General features: G+C 34.7%; 1 protein-coding gene across 9 annotated transcripts in view; it reads right to left on the bottom strand.

The window, feature by feature from the left end:
• The window catches only part of LOC128204055 (plexin domain-containing protein 2-like), an 86,146-nt gene that overhangs the window by 35,444 nt on the left and 32,065 nt on the right, over positions 1-18,637 (bottom strand). For all 9 annotated transcript variants that reach the window (XM_052905573.1, XM_052905425.1, XM_052905717.1 and 6 more), the window contains exon 4: positions 9,579-9,648. In XM_052905573.1, coding sequence (XP_052761533.1) covers positions 9,579-9,648 — 70 coding nt within the window. The remainder of the gene's footprint in view (positions 1-9,578; positions 9,649-18,637) is intronic.

The following is an 18,637-nucleotide window of genomic DNA, read 5'->3' as shown; positions in this document are numbered from 1 at the left end:
TTAATTTGTAACTGTCACTGCACTATTCAAAAACTGTAAAAAGAATTTGCATAAAAATGGCTTCTTTTAAAAGAGACACCATCAATTTTATTAGAAATCTCAGAAAAACAGCGAAGATCGAGGTCAGTCACTGGGAGATAGCTGTCATTTCGTAATGAATACACGACATCGTCTCAGCCACCCTGGGGATTTTTTGCGCAATACTCACGGAATAAACGCTGATCTCCGTAATCCTTACTGATTATTTTTGCATCCTAAGAAATTAAAGCGTTCCGGCATCAGACTATAAATGTCTTCTTAAATGAAAATGTCATTCTTTAGAATGTTTAGCACTGTATATTGTATCATTCATATAGATCGCACAACATGCTTTCACGTGGAAGACTGTGAAGAAAACTGCACCCTCACAGATTGTGAAAAGAAATACTACAAAATATTAAAGTTGTTATGCATAGGTGTCAATTGAAATATACTGTATATAGTATAATATGAAATCAATTGAAACATCTTCAATTTTTCACTGGAGTTGTGTTTCTCTATAAATATTCAACCAAATAATTTAGACAACAGAATAAAAATTATACCACTGGATTGGAAATTCATTTACCTACAAACTTTATATTGAACTATAATTGATTAAACCAAAAGAAATACTAGAAAAATAAGTTTGAAATGCATAGGGGGCAATTTTTCAATATTCTCCAATAATCTCCTTAAAAATAATGCAGTAGGGGTACTTATAGGGGCTTATTATCTATTGGCTACTGGTTATCAATGTGCTGATAAGCCATGCAGTGGCAGGCCTAATATGGCTGATTTGACATGAGGGAAAGGGTTAAAGCTGCACTCTCACAGACTTATCGCTTTGACAACTTATTTTATTTTTTTGTCTTTGAATGAGCCAATTATGGTGTTAATGTCTGGAAACCAATGATATAAGACTGCTGACAAAAGATCAGATCGCAATTTGCACATTAGTTGAAAAATGAACTTTTTGGCAGCTTAACCAAACATTTGAGATTTGTTCTGTTGTGAATTATCTAATACCACTAAATTGAATGCATTGGAGGCTCAAATCAGCCAAATCTGAGTCAATTTTTTTTTAAATGTCATAACTGACAATCTGTAAGAGTGCAGCTTTAAGGGAAGTGTGATAATATTATATCAGCTATAAACTGATGTATACCATATGGAACACTCGCGGTGACAGTATTGATATATAGGGGAATCACAGTTCTTGTATAATATTATTCTATCATTCATCCCTAAAGCACTTTAAATTTAAATCCTGAAGACCGCCTCTATAATGGACTGCCTGTTTTGGTATCAGACAAACAGCAATGATTTGGATGGTAGCTCCTTGATAGCATTATTTCAGTAAGCTTTATGCACCAGACAATTGTAACCACGGCCCCTCCAGGTTCGGGGGGTATACCGGGGATAGCCGGGGAAATGGGCCGTGTTTTTACCTTTCAGGTGGCCCCACAGTGCCGGGTGAATGCGGTGGTTTTGTCTTCGCTTTAAATATAGCGGGGAATAGGCCTTACCTAGGGTCCCTGGGGTGCGGGGGCATTTGGCGGGGATTTTACCATCTGTTCGTCCCCGCAGGATGGAGAGATTTTAGCCGGGGTTGACTGGACCGAAAGCCAAAGTCCCCGCTACTCCCCGGACCTGGTGGGGGGGGGGCGTGGTTACAATTGACTGGTGCATTAGTAGTAGGCTAATTTAAAAAAGTTTCATGTGCAGAAAATAATGTGTTAAAATAGACTGAGCATGCTTTCTTGGCCTTATATGTTGTGTTGTGATTGTTACTTTAAGGTTTCAATTATTTTAAGTTAAAGTGATCCATTATACAAAATTATGTGAATTTCATATGCCTGGTGACCTCATATATTTGGTCCCATTTGAAACTGTTCAATTGTGACGAAAAGAAAATGCAAAAAACAATTGATAATAAAGAAAATATATCAAGCAAATTTTTTCGGCTTCAAAGATAACAAGATAAGGGATTTTAAGTCTAATTTCAGCTGAAATGAAAGAAAATTTACAAATTTAATTGAAATAACTGTATGTACAATATTCTTATGGTCATTTACTTCAGGTAGTAGAAATCAGCAAGCAAATATGTTTCAAATGATACCAAAATTCAAAGGGTTCCCCACACACCAACATTCAGCATTAAAGGGGCTTAAGACACCAGTGTCCCAAAACTGGCAAATACAGTACTTCCTCAAAACAAGCCTACAAATTGTCAAGGCGAGTAAGATGCCAATGATACCTCACTTTACATGGTTAAAATACTAATAAACACAACAATCATGTTGCTGTCTCATCTGTGTTTCCCCGTTAAAAATAGCGCAATTAGCGGTTTCCCAGTTTAAATCATATCTATTTATAAGTACAGATAAATATACCGGCGCTATTTTTAAACTAAATACTTGGATTTTAAGTAAGGAAGTAAGATTCAAATGAATTGTACACAACGATGTCAATTTTATGTAAGTTTTTGACAATTTTCTTTTTAATCTTGCAATTGTATCATCTGGTGTCTAGCTCCTTTAAGGTTATAGGGCTATGAGAAAGTTAGATTATTTGTGGGTTGGAATCCTTAATATAAACATTTCCCATTTAAGATGATTGCTTGCACTATAACTTGTTTTGCATGACTGTCTGAGACTTATCCTTGGAATGAGGAATTCACTTACAAGTTGTTCCTTACTTTTTGCTTGTCTGATCGAATTACAATGCTTATATTGAGCAGGAATTCTTAGAGAACAAATTTAAGAGCTAACTAGTAAATGAGACAACTGAATTGCCATGCCAACGAGCGGTACATACAACTCACATTGTTATGGCTGCAAAGTCAGCTGCATTTAAAAAGATTGTTTGACCAGAGTCAATTACGACCACAAACAGGGTTCAACCATTGTCAACCATGGCTACATTATTAATAGTCAACAATTAAGGTCAACCATGGTCTCAGCCTTGATTTTCATTGTTTACCATGACTGACCATGGTTACAGACTTGAAGCTCAATGAACTCCATGCAGCCATGCACAGGTTGACCATGATCAGCCTTGATTTTCATTGTTTATCATGACTGACCATGGTTGACCACATGGTTGACCATGGTTGATTTACAATGATAGCCCATGGTAAGACTTGAAGCTCAACGATCTCCATGCAGCCATGCACAGGTTGACCATGATCAGCCTTGATTTTCATTGTTTATCATGACTGACCATGGTTGACCATGGTTGATTTACAATGATAGCCCATGGTAAGACTTGAAGCTCAACGATCTCCATGCAGCCATGCACAGGTAAACCATGACCAGCCTTGATTTTCATTGTTTATCATGACTGACCATGGTTGACCACATGGTTGATCATGGGTGATTTACAATGATAGCCCATGGTAAGACTTGAAGCTCAATGAACTCCATGCAGCCATGCATAGGTTAACCATGATCAGCCTTGATTTTCATAGTTTATCATGACTGACCATGGTTGACCAAATGGTTGATCATGGGTGATTAACAATGATAGCCCATGGTAAGACTTGAAGCTCAACGATCTCCATGCAGCCATGCACAGGTTAATCATGGTCAACCGTGATTTTCATTTTTTATCATGACTGACCATGGTTGACCACATGGTTGACCATGGTTGATCATGGGTGATTTACAATAATAGCCCATGGTAAGACTTGAACCTCAATGATCTCCATGCAGCCATGCACAGGTTAATAATGGTCAGCCGTGATTTTTATTGTTTATCATGACTGACCATGGTTGACCACATGGTTGATCATGGGTGATTTACAATAATAGCCCATGGTAAGACTTGAACCTCAATGATCTCCATGCAGCCATGCATAGGTTAACCATGATCAGCCTTGATTTTCATTGTTTATCATGACTGACCATGGTTGACCACATGGTTGACCATGGTTGATTTACAATGATAGCCCATGGTAAGACTTGAAGCTCAACGATCTCCATGCAGCCATGCACAGGTTAACCATGGTCAGCCTTGATTTTCATTGTTTATCATGACTAACCATGGTTGACCACATGGTTGACCATGGTTGATTTACAATGATAGCCCATGGTAAGACTTGAAGCTCAACAATCTCCATGCAGCCATGCACAGGTTAATCATGGTCAGCCTTGATTTTCATTGTTTATCATGACTGACCATGGTTGACCACATGGTTGACCATGGTTGATCATGGGTGATTTACAATGATAGCCCATGGTAAGACTTGAAGCTCAACGATCTCCATGCAGCCATGCACAGGTTAACCATGGTCAGCCTTGATTTTCATTGTTTATCATGACTGACCATGGTTGACCACATGGTTGATCATGGGTAATTTACAATGATAGCCCATGGTAAGACTTGAAGCTCAACGATCTCCATGCAGCCATGCACAGGTTAACCATGGTCAGCCTTGATTTTCATTGTTAATCATGACTGACCATGGTCGACCAAATGGTTGACCATGGTTGATTTACAATGATAGCCCATGGTAAGACTTGAAGCTCAATGAACTCCATGCAGCCATGCATAGGTTAATCATGATCAGCCTTGATTTTCATTGTTTATCATGACTGACCATGGTTGACCACATGGTTGACCATGGTTGATTTACAATGATAGCCCATGGTAAGACCTGAAGCTCAATGAACTCCATGCAGCAATGGTTTAAACCATGGCTGGAGATCGTTGAGCCAGGTTTAACGATGGACAACCAAATGGTCAGCACTTTTCATATTCCATAAGGGTATGGACAACATGAGTCCCCAGTATGGATGTCCTATAATGCATGAAATAGTGGGCAGTATCTGTTAGGGATGGTGAGAAGAAACGTTAAAATCACTCTGGAACACATGCAGGGGCAATATAAATGTTCCATGAAACATATAAAGAAAGCGTCAAATGTGTCTTTTTCCTATTTATGCAGAAAGGTTGGCTTTAAGTTACATTATTTTCCTAATAACCTTCTTGTAAACACTCCAATAAATATCTGCATACATTGAAAATTGAAATTGACAGTTTTAGGAAGCATCCGCTTAAAGTTTTGCATATAATAAAACATGTTTCTCAGTGTCTTGCAGGATGATCTTTTCCAGATCACGCGTTCAGCAAAACAAGAGGGTCTCTAGCGAATGTGACTTCATAATATCAGGGCCGCATCGCAAGATATATGGCCTTGGTTTAATCATTATATATTTTTCAACAAATGTGAAGAAATTGATGATAAATTATACTTATACTTTGACATTCTTGTTGGCACGATGTTACGCAAGAGTGTGGTTACAATTGGGCTGTGGGGGAAACTGAAGTACCTGAGAAAACCTACTTGTCCAGCCATATAAGTGATCACTAACCAAACTCATATATTTGTGCCCAGTCTGGGATTCAAATTGAACATGGGTTTCCACGGTGAGAAGCATGTGAGCTAACCAGACAACAATTTATGGCCTTAAAGCTTGAATTGTTTTATTGGGTTTTTCAATTATATCACATTACAGAAAGCAATACAGAAAAGTTCATGAGGATATCTCTAAAATTGCTTAAGATATATGTTTACATGTAAGACCATGCATTGCCCATTTTGGATACAAAATATGATGTCACAACCATGCTTTCATTACAAAAGTACATAAATAAAAGGACAGACATAATTAATATCTCAGTCTTTTTAATTAGCTTATAATCTTATTTTTATCCTTGGGTGGACTCTTTATGGTAGAAAGAAAAAGATAAGTTTAAGGATTTCTTTCAGCATTTTATTTCAACAGACACTTATATGTACATGAAGTTGAAATATGTCCGGGCGAAAGCCATGGTTGCTATAGTAACACAAGTCAAGTAAATGTCATGAATTGTCAAGAAAATTATGCCACTGTCACAATTCTATTCAAGTAAAAAGTTTGAAAGAAATTAAAACTGCATTTTTCAATTCATTAATTTGGTATGATTATTTCATCTGTAATATTAACGTCTGATCATGGAAGGCCCAAAATCGTGTGATGTGGCTCATATGTAACAAATAAGTTTGTCTGCCAATTAACCAAGACACTCAAAGCACTTCCAATAGGCTCAAGATGTGCAGAATACAGTTTACACAACAATAAAACCTGAAAATGGATACGTCTTGAAATACGTCTTTTCGTTTACGGACATTCTTGAGACTGACGAGGACAGAAGTTCACCATTTTATTTCCGTTTTATTGCAGATTGTGTGGTAAATTTGCTTCCACTTCTAATTAGATGCTATTTTCTTGTCATTTAATACTATGTAATGACACTTAAAAAAGTTCTGATCACGCTTTTTTCAACCTTGAATAGCATTAATATAACTGCAATGCCTGCTTGCAACTTTTATGGCCATAATTTCAATTATCTTCAGAAATTGTGTATGACTCCTGCAGCCATGCAGTTTTCATTTTATTTAATTTTTATTTTATTTTCAAAACAAAAAACTGAATGTGACACCTCAACTCCCAAGAAATATCTTATAACACAATTTGTATGTACCAAATTAGATTATAAGCGCAGTTTCTGAAACAATGGCATTATTGACTTCCAAATATACACAAGAGCGCCACACAGCAAATGCAAAAGCTCTTCTGTTATTTTCTCAGTCAAAAGAGGAACAATAACTCAATAATTATTAAAGACAGAGTTATACGTCTTGTTATTCATGTGTGTATTGTATCGGGCAACAAGTGTACCAAGTTTCATTTGATTATTATTTGAGTTATGGCAGTTTTAGCACACTGACCACACAGCTGCAACAACTCAGGCAACAACAACATCAAGAGCTTGATACTTATAGCTCATTTTTTTCTTAAAAAACAACAACATATCCGTGAAAAATTTAAATTAACAAAGCACTTAAAAACAAAAAAAAATCCTGTTTATATTTGTGTCAATTTTTAGCTACTTTGACACTGAAATTTATAGCTAGTTAGTGAATAGTATCATAAATTTAGATTTTTTCAAAAACATTTATATATATAGTGGCATTTCAACAGCACATTATCTTATACCAAATTTAAAGCTATTTGTTTACAAGGAAATCGTGTCTCACGTTTCATGTCACCGCGTTTCAATTGATAAACAAGAACCATTTACTTCATAAAATGAATGTAAAATGGACAATTGAAAGCTGCTGAACAGCAAGTTAAACATTGTTTCATTGTGAAGCTCGGGGCACATGAATACAACCAGTCTCAAGTCTGAGTTGAGACTCAAGTGGCAAAACTGAAAATCTTCATTTCATTGTAACTTTCCTATAAGTTTAGTATTGAGAATGAAATTTGCTGATTTTCATGACTATATATATATATATAGTTGAAAAAAAGATACAACTATTTAATTTTATTTTTGAAAAAATGAATGGTATAAAAATGATTCTTTGAAATAGAATTATAGTGATTGGTGATCTGGGTCTTTTAGTCTTAAGACTCAGAGTTGTTCATAATCATGGGACCAGAGACTGAGAATGAAACTTAATGGCACACTGAGGCTCAGAGGTTGAGACCACGGGCGCAGAGGCCTGAAGTGAGGATAAAAAACAGAATCGAAGTCTAAGTTCATGCAGACCCAAGTGGCACGACTGAAACTCTTCATTTCATTTTAACTTTCCTTCTAGTTGAGTTCTCATTGGATGACGAAATTTTGATGAATCTAATTACTGTTTGAAATTGAAAAATATTTATATTTATTTTTGTAAAAACAACCGAATAAAAAACAGCCCCAGGTCAGAAAACCGTCCTTTCCTAAATATACATTGTAAAAAATGTGCAACATTGAATTTGTCAAAATGGGAATGCAATTAGGTTATCGTTTACAAAACACCATCAGAAAGAACATTTTGCTTTGTATGTAGTATTGCATGGTTTAAATTAACCATCGCCATTTTCACGAACAAAAAATAATTTCATCACTGTCAACAAACATGGAGGCCATTGGTGGCAAACAACATTACCATTTTTTTCAATGCATCCTAATTAACCCAAAACATAGATTAAAAGTATTTTCCTCGAGTTTTTCACAGATTTTTCCCACATTCGTTTTATAACCAGTCATTTACGGTACTTCATTGATCAAATTTAATCATACTTGATGCCGATTCGCAGAATTTATCATAAACCAAACCAATAAAATTGATCATGCACAGCAATTTTAAAACAAAGAGAATTAAAGCGCCATACTTAACATTCTTAAAATTCTTATTCAATCAATAACTCTTAAATCAGGCTTTTTGTTCTTCAAAATCATAATAATTGTATGAAATATGCCTTTATCACTAATTTGTCACTCTTAATTCAAGGTGAAAGACTGTTATTTCATAATAACGCCTACTATATCTTTATTGTGTTAATCTGTCTTAGGGCTTAGTTCACGAATTGCTGTAATTAAATATCATTTATCAAACTGTTTTTATTGTTTACGCAGCATTTCGTTTTTTTTTGTCTTTTTGAACATCATGAACCAATGACTGTAGATATGTTAAAGTACACAAGCCGCACTTCAGTGTACATTTCTTCACGAAACCTATCGATCATGACCTGAATTCAAAACCTAACAAAATTGCATCAAATTTCCAGTAATAAATTGATGGTGTTGCAAATTTCAAATGTTGCAAGGTTAACTGGTGGTTAGCGCAGGGGTTATATAACGCACTTGGGTCCCGGGTTTGGATTACAGGCCTTGGCGTACATGAGTTTGGTTTGTGCATCAGGTCAAGCATCAATTTGACAAATGGGTTTTCTCCTGGCACTCCAGGATATTTATATTATTATATTTATATATATTTATATTTTATATAATTTTCTTCACATTTGTAAAATAAACAAACTTTAAAACTTTCTTTAAACTATACCTCGCAAAATTGGCAAAAAATCCACACATTGCGAAAAATGGACCGCACAAATTTGAAATGATCTACAGTATTTAAATTGATAATTTATTATGCACACAATATGCATAATTATTCCTTTTTCTACAAGGTAATGAGTACATTAAAATGGTTTTAACAATTTTGTGTTTTTATGATTTTTTTTTAAATTGTAAAGACAAATATATCCAAGTAAAATGATACAAGAAATTAGGCCAGTCTCAAAGATATGCTGTTTTTCACTCATCACTCATCATACAAATGTTTGAGGCCGACATAGTTGATTTATCCAGATTTCAGTTTGTTATTTAAAGAACATAGCTTATAACCGATGTAATAGATGACATGAATTAAAATCTTAATGATTAAGATATGTATCGGATGAGTGGCAGTGGGCAGACCTTTAAACACCTGTGAAAGTTGAAATTCTTAATGAATAAGCCTCAAGGACTAATAATGATTGCCTTTCATTAACGGGAAATGATTCATCAACAATGTTAAGTTTCTTATTTTTAATTTTTGGTAAAAGTGCATGAGCACATTTTTCTCTTCTTTAAAAACAAAGCATACAGACCATCTTACCAAAGACAAAATGTCAATCTGCAAGAGTGCAGCTTTAAATTTTTTAATATAACTACAATCATCTTTTCTAAGAGCTTACCTCCGGTTGCTATGGTAATATTTGTCACTGTGTGTCCATAAAACGGGAACTGGAAAGGCAGCTTCGCAGTCTGAAATGAAATGAAATATTTCCAACATTTAAAATTTTTGTCAGAGACGTTTTTATTCTTTAAGTGGAAAAGATTTTAATATGCTTTTGATAGTGATTTCCTTCATCTGATGAACGTAAAACTTTCTCAATATTTTATATTAAAGCCGCACTCTCACAGATTGAACGTTTTGACAACTAATAATTTATTTTTGTCTTGGAACAACCCTATTTTTGCGAAAAATTAATCCATGGAAACCAGTTATATAAGACTGCTGACAAAAAATTAAATCACATATTTTTAAATCTAAGGTCCAAAATTGATGATTTATGCATTTTTCTTAAACCGTTAGTTTTAATTTTCGAACGGAAATATGAAAATCTACCATCTGATTTTTTGTCAGCAATCTTATAATCATTGTTTTGCAGATATTTACGCATAAAATTGCTCTTTCCACGACAAAAAAAGTTGTAAAAATGGTATATCTGTGAGAGTGCAGCTTTAATGGTGAAGATGTTTTTATTTATAAGCGTTACAATTTATTTTATAAGCGTTACAATTTATTTCAATATGCTTTCATTATAAGTTAGCTAGGGTGTTGTACAAAAACTTCATTCCCATGTCTAAAACGCATTAAATAATGTTGCAGACATTTTTGTTATATTTATTAGCGTTATTTATTTCAAGATCTGTGAAACATGATGCCTTATGGGAGGGAAAACAGTTCAATTTCGAAGTCTCAAATTGGTGCAATGCAGCAGAAAAAAAACAACAAATCAATGGAAATATGGTTCATGTAACTATATTTCAAGAATACCGTTAATGTCCTATTAGCCACACCTGGTGCATGTTTTTTTGAGAACCCTACTACAGCTGCCACTTATTAAGAATGATTATCAATTTCCCCATTCAGCAAACATTTGTTCAAATCCACTAAATTATATGAGCAGTCATGTATAGAGTTCTAAATATAAAATACCGACTTCGCTTGACAATACCGTAAATGTCCTTTAAGATACACCAGTCGCATGTCTTTTAGAAAACATTAGCTGCCACTAAATAAGAACAGTTTTCCCCATTCTGTAAACTTTTTTAAAATCAACTAAATTTGATGATCAGTCATGTTAACAGTTCTAAATATAAAATACTGATTTTACTTGTGACCCAAGTGCCCATCATAAAGATGATAGGTGGAGTCAAAAATCCACAACTTAGCTTATCAGTGATTAAGATCCCCAACAGAATCTCCATATGTATGTATCCCATGCTGTTCAAATCAATAAAATGGTCAACTGAACATGTAGCTTCAATAATTACACGTCCACCAAACACCTTGCTTCAATCCTAACACAACTTTCAGCAAGAATGAAAAATGTTTCACTCCATTATCAACATAGAATGATGGCGTGTACCTTAAAATATACATAAGGGTATCAGAGCTCATATAATGTACGTGTTTGCATAACGAAAAATGCAAATCAAGGTTTTTCAAATCAAGCGCAATCTACATGTTTTGGTTCATCAATACAACTTTCCCATTAAAAACGAAATGGCATCTCATCATGTTTATGGAGCAATAGGATGTTTGTGTAGAGAACAGCGACCGACTGTTGCAGTATTCAAAATTATGTCTCACGGAACAAATAAAGAAGAACTTCTCCCAATAAAGTGAGAGACATAATTGGCCATCTTATCTGTTTAGTTGTTGATAGAGCAGAAAGGAAACACTAACATCAGGCTGGTGAAAAGTTGTCCAAAAAATTTATCACTGGTAGATAGTTCTCTGTGAAGGGCCTGACCATAGATTGAAATGTGTCTGGACATGGAATGCAAATGCAATGTAATCATTGGTCAGAATATCTGAAATGATATTTGCTAAATCAGTGTTTAAATTACGAAAAAAAAAAATACCCTTTTATATTGCCAATACAGAGAAAATACCCCTTAAGATTTCTGTGTACCCTTTAAAGCTGAATGTCAGGGGAGTACCCTTTGACTAAAAAGGTAAGAGTACACTTTACCATGAACCATTATCTGAACTTATATTGGTCAATAGTATTATATGTTGGCGCACGCTTATGCCATTAAAAAAATTTGTGCATATATTGTCTTAGTATAATGGCAACATGACTTTGTGTAGCAAGTTTCATTTGCCTACCTGAAACAGTTTTTTAGTTCAGGCTGACACTAAAAGTTTTTCAAACCAACTACACCAATGACAATGACAACGACATCAATGCTTTTGACAATACCTCATTTTTTTCATGAAAAACAGACAAGTTAAAAAATGTGAGAAAGGGCAAATAATTCCAATCCAAACAATATCCATTTATATAAGCCTCAAAACCATTAAATAAACTTAGCTGAATTAACTCCCATTACAATGATGTTATTTGAAAACATCTTTTGATAACCACATGAAACAATTTTTTGTTGCAAATGATAAATGTTGTGGTTTATCTAATTATCTAAATTATTGGCTGACATAGCATTTAAAAAATAATAATCATTGTTGACCCAGTTACCAATCTTAAGTATTACATACAATTTATATGCAATCGAATTTGAATGTTTTTAGTAATTTTAGGTTAAACTAGGTATAGAGGTTAACAATCACCTAGTCTATTGTATATAGTTATTAGTACTTCAGTGATTTTCAAGAAATGTTCATGTATTGTGGATGTGAAGTGTTCATGAATTGTTAATGAATAATTCATAAACTGTAACTGGTCATTTGCTGGTGGGAAAGGGGGACAGAAACATTTTTGTATTACATGTATATGAACCACAAGGGTTTATGATGTCATTGTTTATTTTAAATTTCAATACTGTGCTCTGATTGGATATAATCCTTTCTCAGTTAACCAATAATATACAATGCTTCACTTATCAGATATTCTTTTATAAAAAACATATACTCAGCTGCTGAGATTTTCACAATTTTTTATTGTAATTAATAATAATCTTAAATGTAGCTTTAAGTAATAACATCTTTTCATCTGTTCATTATGCATTAAGGTATGCTTGCAAATGTTCCTGAAAGCTATTGTGCACTTCATGGAATTAACACACTTTCAATCTTGTTTCATACAATGTGAACACATGAAAATTGGTGGAAAAAATGTTTTTGTATTGCGGTTCATCGACGTATGAACACATTTGGTCAGTGCACACTATAAAGTAAAGCATGAAGGACATTACGATTGCTCGTGCAGTGACCAAATGTTTTATATACTCCAATGAACCAAAATTTTAATTTACACTCATTTCGCCGATCGGGTAAATTTTGAATTGAGATAATATGTACAATCTGTGAAAGATGTGATACATCAGAATGTAGGATTCAATAGATTGTATACACAACGATATCAATTTTAGGCAAGTTTTTGACAATTTTCTTTATTTTCTTTCAATTTTATCATCTGGTGTCTAGTCCCTTTAAGAGATACACCTTTAATAGTTAACAACGATGTCGTTTACCACGTCGTTAATTTTAAAAGAGTTTTTTAACAATCTGCCCTTTGTTTGCCAAAACAAACAAAATTGTACCAAAAAATAAAGCTGAAAATAACGCTTCCAAGAAAATCTAATGCTGCATAAATTTAGCTGTTTGAACAGCGGTGACATCAATTAAGTAATTTGTTTGATAAACATTACACAAAAAAAATTATTTAATGATATTTAACTGCGACATAACATAAATTTGCCCAATCACAAACATCGTTTTTGTATTATCAGACGTATTCCGAAGATTTTGCATTCATCAGATTATGAATAAAATTGAAAAGGTATGCGTTCATCTAAAGAAGCTTTATATAAGCGTTAACATGTATTTATATATAATGCATAAAAGGTAATTTAATATTAGGTTAAGTTAATACAGATGATTTAAGAGTCACCCGGAAGGTTTTCTTTTCTGCATAATCACTAGCTGTATAAATATAACTAGCTAGCTATAGCTGTTTTAACAACGAATTTTGAGCAGGTAAAAAAACTTATGTCTTCTGCAGTTACCCGGAAGGCTTATTTATCCGCATAAATATTGTGTAAAAAAACAACTTCAGATAAACAAATTCTGAAATGAGTGGCTGAAGGTGTAATGTTGTTATACATTATACAGTGCTTGAAATTACCACAAGCCTCATGATCAGGCGCAAGCACTGAACTGGAAAAAATGCTTTCTGGGATTACTCAAATTATTGATTTTATATAGCAGTTGCAGAGCTTGGCAGTAATGTTTTTGATGACCAGCAATTATAGTGTATGATTCCAGCTTGTTTATTCAAATGTCATATATCAATGACTGGTTAATGGTTTTAAGAAATTTATAATCATACAGTAAAGCTTTTCTGACTAAAATTCTTAAACAGACTAAACTGAGGAATCAGATTCAAACAAGAAAAATGAAGCTTTATTTTTTTTTTAACTATTTGTCATTCCATCACATCAATAATATTCCCAGCTAAACTTGCTTTAAAGCCTGCATGACACATACTAAGAGACGCCTTTTTGATATCATCATATCTTTGTGGAGGAATGTTACACACAGTTGGATACCGAACCTTGTGATATTAAAGGCTATATAATAATTTAATTCTGTTTTTCAAACTAATGAAGTATTGGTGCATCTGTACTTATTTTATAAAATTACGATCTTCGTACCAAATAAGTACATGCCTTTGTCACGATCTTTTGTAATATGATCCGATAATAAAACATTACCCTTCATCTGTTATTCAGCAAATGAAACTTTCTCTGAAACTTGAGTTTGATATAATTGTTCTTTGCTTGCAAAGAAAATTGAAGCTTTAATCATGAAATAACATGTAATTATTGTCTAGGGTTTTCTGCCTTTCTTCATATACAATATGAGCCATATTATGGAGCCCGGGATTTTGCGTTACATCACACAAATTTCAGTTTAATCTTATGTATCTGGAGAAATACATGTGATATACAGATTTGTAAAATTAAAGAAAATTTTCAAGACAAATAACTGTCTTTATTGATATGATGTTGACCTTTCAAGCAACTGTTACTTCATTTAAATCATACATTTATCATCCATTTTTCAGGTGTCCTGTGCGGACATTTTCAGGAGGGGTTGTTCAAAATACAAACTAAATATGATTTCTTTTTATGTAATCCTTGTAGGCTTATTTGTGTGAAATAAAAACGTGGACATTTTATTTGTATTTACTAATTTCAGTTTTATTTCAGCAGCGGTAATACTATTATTTTCCAAAATAAAACCATGTAATGCGACGTAACCAAATGTGTCCACCTTGTTACGTCACAGAAAAAAGCATTATAACTCATGACCTTGACATCGATGCATCTTCGCGCAGCATGATAACAACGTGATCGATTGTGAACTTTGATAATGTCGTAAACTGGTGGTTCTAGAAAACGTCGGATTATAATGACAGGGAAGTCAACTATCGGGTGCGAAAGTTGTGTCTTTTTTGTTACGTCGCATTATTTTTATATTAGTAACAAATACTTAGTGCAACACCTCGGAAACGCGGTATTATCAGTTCTGTTTACGACATCCATAACTGTTTCACCAATTTTCGGTATTTTCGTTGCCTTTTTACGGTACAAGACGAGCATGGCAACCTCAAATATGAACGAGGAAAGACTTCAAAAAAAAATTACGTCGGCAACAAATCGCGGCATTCACTGGTCGCCAAGAATGTATCATAATACGTCCTTTTATTTAGCAAAGTGATCAGTGATGTATGGAAACCCTTTACAATTATTTAATTTAACAGAAATAACCTTTTATTTAGTATTGACTGAAGAAAGTCGTGTCCCGTATTACGTCCATTGCATATGACAACCGTCTACGGCGATATAGATGATGTATACGCAAAAATAATGTGTTTGCATAAGTGAATCTATATATACTTTTGAATGGAAAACAATTTATAATAAAATAGATGAGATGCATTGTGATTACTCCAACTTTGTTTGTGCATAACAAAGACACCAGTGTGGATTTTGGTGTCCTGTTACACAATTTGTGCAGTTTTTGGTGTCCTGTTACACAATTTGTGCAGTGTTTGGTGTCCTGTTACACAAATTGTGTCCAGTTACATCTCACTTTGTGTCTTGTTACATCAATCTTCAACTAGGTAACAAACTGCTAAATATTTAACTAAATACATGATTCTGTATTTAAAGCAATTCAAATAAAGCTATTGATTGATGTAAGTGGTCTAAATAAGTGAAAACAATCAACTGGACTTCATAAGAATGCTTTGTAATATGGTGTGCAGTGTTACTAACAATAAAACTTAAAATCCACATTCTTTTGTATTTAAAGCTAGAAGTGTTATGCCATTTCAAATATAATTGCTTTAGATATTGTTCTATCCTAATACAGCATAAAATTTGACAAACGCAAATATTAAAAAAGAGGACACCACAGTGTTTGTGATGTAACGCAAATTCCCGGACTCCATATTATGGCTCATATAATAAATATCTTTGTTTCATTTAATATCCTTCTTGTAAATTTAATGTTGCTGTGGTAACGGTTATATACTTTTATAATGAAATATTTCTTTAGAAATAATATACTATTTGCGCAATTAAACTTTGAAGCTTTATAGAATTACTATGTACATCGTGTAACACTATGATCTGGCTGTTGATTGAACTTGGCTGAAATTTCATGCCTATGAACATTGGCACTAAATTCAGCAAAGATTGGATAAGAAATGCGCAAGTAAATGAGCAGACAATGACAAGCCCTGACAACATGATCCCTGACAACCTGATAAATATGTGTGACACTGCAGATGATGACAAGCCCTGACAACATGATCTTTGATAGACTGATAAATATGTGTGACACTGCAGATGATGACAAGCCCTGACAACATGATCCCTGACAACCTGATAAATATGTGTACGACTGCAGATGATGACAAGTCCTGACAACATGATCTTTGATAGACTGATAAATATGTGTGCGACTGCAGATGATGACAAGCCCTGACAACATGATCTTTGATAGACTGATAAATATGTGTGCAACTGCAGATGATGACAAGCCCTGACAACATGATCCCTGACAACCTGATAAATATGTGTGACACTGCAGATGATGACAAGCCCTGACAACATGATCTTTGATAGACTGATAAATATGTGTGCAACTGCAGATGATGACAAGCCCTGACAACATGATCTTTGATAGACTGATAAATATGTGTGCGACTGCAGATGATGACAAGCCCTGACAACATGATTCCTGATAGACTGATAAATATGTGTGCAACTGCAGATGATGACAAGCCCTGACAACATATCTTTGATAGACTGATAAATATGTGTGCGACTGCAGATGATGACAAGCCCTGACAACATGATCTTTGATAGACTGATAAATATGTGTGCAACTGCAGATGATGACAAGCCCTGACAACATGATCCCTGACAACCTGATAAATATGTGTGCGACTGCAGATGATGACAAGCCCTGACAACATGATCTTTGATAGACTGATAAATATGTGTGCGACTGCAGATGATGACAAGCCCTGACAACCTGATCCCTGACAACCTGATAAATATGTGTGACACTGCAGATGATGACAAGCCCTGACAACATGATCTTTGATAGACTGATAAATATGTGTGACACTGCAGATGATGACAAGCCCTGACAACGTGATTCCTGACAACCTGATAAATATGTGTGCGACTGCAGATGATGACAAGCCCTGACAACATGATTCCTGACAACCTGATAAATATGTGTGCGACTGCAGATGATGACAAGCCCTGACAACATGATCTTTGATAGACTGATAAATATGTGTGCGACTGCAGATGATGACAAGCCCTGACAACCTGATCCCTGACAACCTGATAAATATGTGTGCGACTGCAGATGATGACAAGCCCTGACAACATGATCTTTGATAGACTGATAAATATGTGTGCGACTGCAGATGATGACAAGCCCTGACAACATGATTCCTGATAGACTGATAAATATGTGTGCAACTGCAGATGATGACAAGCCCTGACAACATGATGTTTGATAGACTGATAAATATGTGTGTGACTGCAGATGATGACAAGCCCTGACAACATGATCTTTGATAGACTGATAAATATGTGTGACACTGCGAATGATGACAAAGCCCTGACAACATGATCTTTGATAGACTGATAAATATTCGTGACACTGCAGATGATGACAAGCCCTGACAACATGATCTTTGATAGACTGATAAATATGTGTGACACTGCAGATGATGACAAAGCCCTGACAACATTATCTTTGATAGACTGATAAATATGTGTGACACTGCGGATGATGACAAAGCCCTGACAACATGATCTTTGATAGACTGATAAATATGTGTGACACTGCAGATGATGACAAAGCCCTGACAACATGATCTTTGATAGACTGATAAATATGTGTGACACTGCAGATGATGACAAGCCCTGACAACATGATCTTTGATAGACTGATAAATATGTGTGACACTGCAGATGATGACAAGCCCTGACAACATGATCTTTGATAGACTGATAAATATGTGTGACACTGCAGATGATGACAAAGCCCTGACAATATGATTCCTGATAGACGGACAAATATGTGTGACACTGCGGATGATGACAAGCCCTGACAACATGATCTTTGATAGACTGATAAATATGTGTGACACTGCGGATGATGACAAAGCCCTGACAACCTGATCCCTGACAACCTGATAAATATGTGTGCGACTGCAGATGATGACAAGCCCTGACAACATGATCTTTGATAGACTGATAAATATGTGTGCGACTGCAGATGATGACAAGCCCTGACAACATGATTCCTGATAGACTGATAAATATGTGTGCAACTGCAGATGATGACAAGCCCTGACAACATGATCTTTGATAGACTGATAAATATGTGTGCGACTGCAGATGATTACAAGCCCTGACAACATGATCTTTGATAGACTGATAAATATGTGTGACACTGCGAATG

Source organism: Mya arenaria, chromosome 1 (assembly GCF_026914265.1).
Source record: "Mya arenaria isolate MELC-2E11 chromosome 1, ASM2691426v1".
NCBI lineage: Eukaryota > Metazoa > Mollusca > Bivalvia > Myida > Myidae > Mya > Mya arenaria.
The sequence above is the reverse complement of the archived record's forward strand: the minus strand, read 5'-3'. Positions and strand labels throughout refer to the sequence as shown.